Below are 8335 nucleotides of genomic sequence, written 5' to 3'. Positions count from 1 at the left end.
TCTAGATCTCTCAGTGATTTCACCAGCGAGCTTCGGCCCTAGGTACATTATTCTTGTGATGCCGTTTCAGTTCGCATTTCACATTATGAGCAATATTTTCTAAGTTATTTTGTATGTACAATATTCTCTGTTATTTATTTCATAACTTATTTACGTAATTTATAACGAAGCTCTCACTCAAGAAATATTCCACACGTCTCTCACTCCACCATCCTTCTGCACACTTCACCGCCATCGCACACACATTTATGCTAACCATCCCATTTCTCACTTTACCTCCATCCCACCATCATCCCTCCCACCACCATCACCGCAGCAAAGATTCGCAGGTTCGGCGCCGAGGTATTGCTGAGGTCTTACCTCAGATCGAGCAAAGACTCGCAGGTTCGGCGCAGAGGTATTGTTAAGGTCTTACTTCAGATCGAGCAAAGACTCGCAGGCTCGGCGGCGAGGTATTGCTGAGGTCTTACCTCAGGTCGAGCAAAGACTCGCTCGCTCTGCGCCGAGGTATTGCTGAGGTCTTACCTCAGATCGAGCAGAGACTCGCAGGTTTGGCGCTGAGGTATTGCTGAGGTCTTACCTTAAATCGAGCAAAGACTCGCAGGTTCTGCGCCGAGGTATTGCTGAGGTCTTACCTTAAATCGAGCAAAGACTCGCAGGTTCGGCGCCGAGGTATTGCTGAGGTCTTACCTCAGATCGAGCAAAGACTCGCAGGCTCTGCGCCGAGGTATTGCAGAGGTCTTACCTCAGATCGAGCAAAGACTCGCAGGCTCTGCGCCGAGGTATTGCAGAGGTCTTACCTCAGAGCCGACACTGATCCTTCTAGCCGCCAATGACTCCGTTTCTTATATGCACTCTCAATAAATAATACTTTGGTCGAGATCGCGCCACAGCTTTTGGCCCCGCTGGCTCTACGCTCGATATTTTTGATTTCTTGAGTGGATGCGTTGGTATTCCTTGGGGTATTGAGAGGAATTTCCTAGTGTCAGATAAGGATTCACGAGGTACATATCCACATGACTGATTGGTTTTCGAGAGGAATATCTACAGGCTTATCGGTTTTCGAGAGGAGTATCCAAACGAATGATCGATCTTAAGGAATATCTGTGCGCTTATTTTAATTGGTGTTCGAGAAGAATACCACGCCTGATCTAGGAACTGATTTGTACTCCCGATTTTCGTTGTCGCGTGTCGACATTTTCGAGTCATTTTTAGGCTTTTTTCTTATATAGCGAATGCAAGCAGAAACTTTTCACTCTGCTCGGATTTTTGTCATTTTGGAGTGAGAATTAGGATAACGGCTGATATATGTGTTTGCTAAGAAACTTGTCGAACTTGGAGTAACTCAAATTATTGAACACAATTATACACATTTTGTACAAATAATTGACTTCTTAAGAGCTTAATTCATTGTTCCCTTTATTTTAAACAAAAATATTGTTTTTTTTTATTCAAAATGCTTTCATTATGGAACTGCGCTTCTTTTTAAAATGTTCTTATTTAATGCTCTGTTTCTCGTTAAACATTTTTCTTTACATTGCGATGTGAGATTTGAATTTACTTACGTCATATAATTTTATAATTTCAATTCCACTACAAAATACTTGTTTCATCAGTGCATTTCTTTTGCCGCAGATGGTGACACGCACGAAGAAGATATTTGTAGGGGGACTGTCGGCCCCCACGACCCTGGAAGACGTCAAGAATTACTTCGAGCAGTTCGGCAGGGTGAGTAACTATTGTGCATTTTCTACAGATTATTTTATATGTTTTCACAACTATAACTCATAAATAAAAAACTTTAAGAAGCGTTCTGCAAAGCTAAGCAGGGCTGCAGCTTAGGTGTGGTGCAAAGCTAAGCAGGGCTGCAGCTTAGGTGTGGTGCAAAGCTAAGCAGGGCTGCAGCTTAGGTGTTGTGCAAAGCTAAGCAGGGCTGCAGCTTAGGTGTGGTGCAAAGCTAAGCAGGAAGTGCACACAAAAACAGGCCGGAAATTTCCTCATCCATGAGCATAAAGCGGCTGCGCTTTGCTAGCTGCTCCGCCCGATTATCTTAACAATAGTTTAACTAATCAACCATTCTAATTACGAGCGTATATTGACAAACCGACCATTTGAATTACGAGCGTAGGCTGACAAACTGACCGAATTACGAGTGAACATTTCTTCCAAAGCTGGAATTTTTTATAACCCACTTGCTAAGAGAACTAGTATAATTTTAATATGCATAAATATTTTAAATGTCTCTAATGAATTTTGTTTGTTTTGCATTTGTATGTAAGTCGTAATATTTCAGTTACCAAGCTAATAGCAAATCATGTGTGATTCGATTGTTTTTGAATAAACTTTTCATTTATCTATTTGAAAATCTACTGGGTGATTTCAGATTTTTTTCAAAATTTCTAATTAATATTCAACACTGATATTGTAAATGCATTACTTGCATGCACAACTAACCTGGTCGCCTTCAAATCAACGTCATATGTCGTTATCATAACTGCAATAACTCCACTCCAGAGTCATTATGTAATTCATTCAAAAATTATTCGCCCTGGTCCTCTCGCTTCGACTCTGGCCAATTAAATTAGTTCTCATTTCGTTCACTCTCTCTGCACTATCTAATATCACAAAAATACTATCAATAAGAATCACTTTCAGTCTCTTTGTTAATTTCATTATTTGGTAAAGACCCAATTCTGACAAATTAAGCCAAATTCCCTAAATATTACGTGTTACCTGAACTTTGCATTGCTTTTCTTGAAGACGATCTCACTGTTGATGTTGCCCTTTATTTGGCCTAATAAATGAATTGAAGACTTAGACTTCCTTTTCTGCACGTCGCTGTTGCTTCCAGCGGAAAAACCTCGCCTCACGAGACCGTTTCTCGCCACGCTATTGTTGTCTCGCCATTCTAGCCATTATTTATCTAACGGCTCGTCGCTCCATGTCAGTCCGCAAGCGTGTCGCCGCGAGATATTTTCTGACTTTGATATCTGATAGCTGAGACTTGACAGTCTACTGCACCGCCCTTCAGTGCGTCTGATAGCTGGGACTTCTTATAGCTGCGGTCTACTGCACCGCACTTCAGTGTGGCTGATAGCTGGGACTTGATAGTCTACTGTACCGCTCTTCAGTGTGGCTGATAGCTGGGACTTGACAGTCTACTGCACCGCTCTTCATTGTGGCTGATAGCTGGGACTTGACAGTCTACTGCACCGCTCTTCATTGTGGCTGATAGCTGGGACTTGACAGTCTACTGCACCGCTCTTCATTGTGGCTGATAGCTGGGACTTGACAGTCTACTGTACCGCTCTTTATTGTGGCTGATAGTTGGGACTTGACAGTCTACTGCACCGCTCTTCAGTGTGTCTGATAGTTGGGACTTGACAGTCTACTGCACCGCCCTTCAGTGCGTCTGATAGCTGGGACTTCTTATAGCTGCGGTCTACTGCACCGCTCTTTAGTGTGGCTGATAGCTGGGACTTGATAGTCTACTGTACCGCTCTTCAGTGTGGCTGATAGCTGGGACTTGATTGTTTACTGCTTCGCATTTCAGAATTTGTCGACACATATCTTTTTCCTCGCACTCATATTAAGTCGCATATTTTACTTCACGGTTTACAGCTGCACGACTTATATTGGTACATCTTACATGCGGCATTCAAAATAGCATAGTTTTACAGATAATTAATTTCGATTTTGACCTTTTGTTTTAGATTTATACCGAGACAAACTTTCATTTTACTCATTTTTTGTATTGTAAATGTTCGTTGACGAACATAAAGCTTCGCATAATCACCGCCCGTGACCAACCATGTAAGAGGCTGTTGTTACTGGTTCTTGCTGCCACCGTCGCAAAATATATGCATCTCTCACAGGCCACGACCGTCTTCCTCATCGCCCCCCCCCCACGACTTGCAAATCACTCTCGCGGCTTAATTATAAAGTAAAAGAAACTCGTGCTCTTGGGAAGTGCTCCGAAATTATTCAGTCTGCAAAGAACAAAACTTGAGCTACGCAAGGTTTGTCTTACAAGAGATTTGGATCAACGCGAACTTAGATGGGAAAAGCCGGTGCTTCCCTCGAGCTTGATTGAGTCCACTTTTGCATATTGAAGAGAAGCGTTTCTGGCTGCTGCCCTGCCGAGACTTGGCTCAGCGCACACCAGATTACCTCGCTAAACTCCTGAGAGCATCATTAAAATTATACAAATGGCTTGAAGGCCAGCCTCCTAATCTCATATGCTTGCTATCTCAGGACGATCCTGTTAACTGCATGCTTTGGTGAGGTGCAACCATTGCCGGACGATCGCATCAGTGAAATCACAACCAGGGTAAACATCAGTGAAATTAAACTTTCGCTACGGAATTTTGATTCCAGATTGGTAAATTTAGTGTAATGTATTCATAGAATACTTATTTCTCTTTTTGTATGAAAATATGTTCAGACCAGTTACTCTTTATTTTTTAATAATAAAATTTAAATTTATATCATTCAATCATGTTATCTCATTCCTAGGTGAATGGTCTCTGTTAGCTTACTTATTCCCCTGCACGTTCCATTCAAGTACCAATATCTTCACTCTACAATGGAATCAGTGAAATTATTGCGTTAAATAGTGTTTGTCTTAGTCTTTACTGTGTTTTTTGTATTCACACCTTCGTTTCCCTTTTCGAAAACCAAGAATTCGATTTTTTTTCGTTGGTTTCCCGATTGCTGCAGCGGCGCAGCGGCATTACAATGGCGGGGCTCTGATCGACAGCATTTCTCTGTCCAATACCTGTAGCAAATCGTGGTTAGGAGCGCAATAACTATTGGCGGGACCCTTGTAATGTTTGCCCTAGTAATAGAAATGTACCTTCGCAAGCTTTTTCCGATATCCGAAACTGGTGTATCGAGAAAATTGGAAAGATTCCAAGTATTTCTTGGCCAAACTTTTCCCTGAATTAAGTTGTTTGTGGCAGGCCAAGCACCGACCGTCTTCCATTTAGGATTTCAATGTACTTTCGCTTGAAAAGAAATTAAATTTCCTAATGGCGGTGCAATACGGCCGCCTCTATAGCAGCTCGCAGACCTCGTCCTGCAGCGAAGGTCTGCTCCGTGAAGGCTTGCTATTTTATAACAGTCTATTCATTGCAGGGCAGGGTTAAAGAGACGTTAAATTAACCTTCAGTCAAGTTAAATATTGACTGTTAAGCTCGAAAATAAGCCCGTCGAATTTATTTAGTTGTCATTTCATTGCAAATATTACAACTAATATTATTTTCCTCACATTAATTAACAATGGGAAAAAATTATTTATTATTAATTTCAGGAGTCTTTGTGATTTTGCTAATATTTCAATGTGGATACTGAAGCAAGCCTTAGGACAACTCGGCCTATACACAACTCAGCCTACATTCAACTCGGCCTATACACATTACACAACTCGGCCTACGTAAAACTCGGCCTATACACAACTCGGCCTATACACAACTCAGCCTACATTCAACTCGGCCTATGCACATTACACAGCTCGGCCTATACACAACTCGGCCAATACACAACTCGACATATACACCGCTTGGCCTATACATAACTCGGCCTACACACAACTCGACACATACACCGCTCGGCCTATACGCAACTCGGCCTATACACAGCTCGGCCAATGCACAACTCGGCCTATACACAACTCGGCCTACACACACAAGCTAGCTGCCTTTTCCCAGCGCCAAATATTGCAGGCGATCACCCGAAGCACAACTCCTGTGAGAGTACAGCAGGTTTTGCAAGGGAACAGATTACGAAGTTTCTTTGGCTTGTGCAATAAATTTCATGCCATTTATTAGGCAGCCAGGATAACTTTAGGCTCGTGCGCGATATACTATGGCGTAGCCCTCAACCTCTGACCTCGCGCTTAAATTTCCTTCTATTTGCTGGACTAACAAACTGCAGGCTTCGATCCTGGCATCGATATCCGAGTTTCAGTAACATCTCTAAGAAGTCTAATTTGCCTCTTTGCTTTTTTCCGGATTTTCAAGCTTTCCTGCTTCATAGATAATTTCTTAAATGAATTCTAGCTGAAGTTATGTTGACGGAAAACTGAAAAAATACTCAGAGTTTTAAACTGATCTTCTCTGAACACAATTTATCTTGATATCTTGTAATAAACATCTTTTGTTTTTTCAACGCCATTTAGCGCCCTGTAATTTCTATCAAAATACCCTATTTTATTAAGCTAATCGATTCCATTGAATGTACAAAATTTGAATTATAACGAAACCAACGCTCTATGTTATAGAACAAAAATTTATTTATATAAATGTATTTTAATAAATGCAAGCTTTTTCACTGCACCTTTGAATCCCTCGTTCCCCCGCTGGATATCCGGTAAAATGACGACGAAGTTCTCGTGTCTTTTGTGTGCAGTCACGTACTTTTTCTAATTGTATTACTGCGCGTGGAGCAACGGTCGTCACAGTTTCTATGCGACTGCGTCCAGGGTTGTGCGCGACGCTCCAACTATTAAAGATGCGTGGGGAAATAAAGAATAAAAGAAGGGAGCCGAGCGAGAAAGAGTGAGCGCCAAGTGGCTCTTGAATGCGTATTCCAACGAGGGACTTTTGCAGATGTTTCCTTTCTTCATTCAAATAAGGCATAATTCAGAGCCAGGCAAATGTTGACGCTCGAGTCGCGTGTATTTACTGAGCTTTCAAGGAAGAGGGCGCTCGTGCTGCCTTCAATATTAGAACGAAATGCGCAGGGTTACACAAGTGCTAAGGAAATGCTTGTTTTCCGCCTGATTATCTCTTCTCTGTATGCCTTGAATCCGTGAGCCTTAGGCCTACTTCTTACTTGGTTCCGGCCATCGTATTTTCCATTAGCAAAATAAAGAGGATTTTATTTTCACTCTAAATATTGAGAATATGTTTGCCAAGTTTAGTAGTGACGGCACTGCAAAATGGGCCAAGTTTGGCCTGTCGCTGATTCTCGTAATTTTCGTGAGTCGTTCACCAGATATTTGAAAATTGGTCTTAGATCAGATATGTTCAAAACTGAGGTTGAAATGCGCAGCGACATATTATATCCTTGGTGTGAAGGTCACTTCAAGCCTGAACATATTCGTCTGCATCAACTGCTCAATTTGTTCGATTAAACAAATAGTATTAAGTTTTTAGGTATCATCGCCAGCTGATAAAACGTATTGTTAACAACTCCTGCATATTTATAGGGAAAAATATAGGCAGGGCGTGGTGATTTTTTGTTGGCTTGTATTCGCTGATTTCCATCGATCGGGAAGCCGTTTCCTGCCCTGGCCGCGGTCCCGCTGGTTCAATTAGCAGCCGTGTTTCCGGGGCCAATGAATTTCTTTTGTTAACAACTACATTGCCAGGCAAGAGCGTGTAGCACTCAATGCTACTCCATGCAAAACAGATCTGAATTAAACCACTCCAAAATCAGGCTATGTTCGGTTCATTGGACAAGTACTATATAGCTTGTTTTGATTTTGCTGTTGAAATTTATGGAACTGCGATGAAAGCTACTGTCTCTAATGGGTAATGAAATTTTTGAGTCAATTTGTTACTGATTTCGCAGCTCTGAAGTGAATTCCGTGGCCATTCGCCGGAAAACTGATTGGAATTTCATCCATTGCATTTTAGCGTCCGTTGCCGCACAGCGACGCCGCCTGAACATCATGACTGCATTTGTATTGAGGCCTTACGTTCTCTGGACGCTCATTCAATTTGCCGCTATTTAGCAGCGAAATTACGAATAATCCAGCAGGTGATAGCATTTTCGGCAACTCGTTAAAATATGTGGCCGCTGCTAGTGTTTTGCACGCTCAAAACTGCTGCTTTTTCGGATTTATTATATATAAGTTTCTTAAATGTAATAAATGTTATAAATTTTAAGTATAGTGACTGAATGCATAGTATGAGAGTTAATGTTCTAATAATTTTTTTTCCTGTTATTAGATATAAATGATTGTTATGCGGGCCAAATAATTACATGTGGATGGGGTTTAATCTTACTTAAATTTTCTACAGCTTCAGTTACTTGATTCGTGTGTAAAATTTGCTTTTTACATTTTTTTTACTATGACATTTCAATTATATCGCGCAAAATTTTTCTATCAGTGGAAAGACATTAATAATTTATATTTTATTAAATCAAAACAATTTGAAATTTACTCATTATGGGACAATCACTAAACATTCTGAATATTTTATTGTTAGTAATGGAGATTTTGTATCATTTTAATATCGTGTCAATACATGAACATTGCAGCTCTTCTCTATTTTTAAGCATTTTTAACAACAGGTCTTTTCGACTGCACTTCAGGTATTCTTTGTAT

At 41.0% G+C, this 8335-nt stretch overlaps 1 protein-coding gene across 2 annotated transcripts in view; it reads left to right on the top strand.

Annotated features, from left to right (window-relative positions):
• Positions 1 to 1635: 1635 nt before the first annotated feature.
• LOC108670811 (RNA-binding protein Musashi homolog Rbp6) overlaps positions 1636 to 8335 on the top strand; it is an 87808-nt gene continuing 81108 nt past the window's right edge. For both annotated transcript variants that reach the window (XM_018158306.2, XM_047883913.1), the window contains exon 1: positions 1636 to 1728. In XM_018158306.2, coding sequence (XP_018013795.1) covers positions 1636 to 1728 — 93 coding nt within the window. The remainder of the gene's footprint in view (positions 1729 to 8335) is intronic.

Source organism: Hyalella azteca, unplaced genomic scaffold, assembly GCF_000764305.2.
Source record: "Hyalella azteca isolate HAZT.00-mixed unplaced genomic scaffold, Hazt_2.0.2 contig14006, whole genome shotgun sequence".
Lineage (NCBI taxonomy): Eukaryota > Metazoa > Arthropoda > Malacostraca > Amphipoda > Hyalellidae > Hyalella > Hyalella azteca.
Note: the sequence above shows the minus strand (reverse complement) of the source record. Positions and strands in the feature narration are given on the sequence as shown.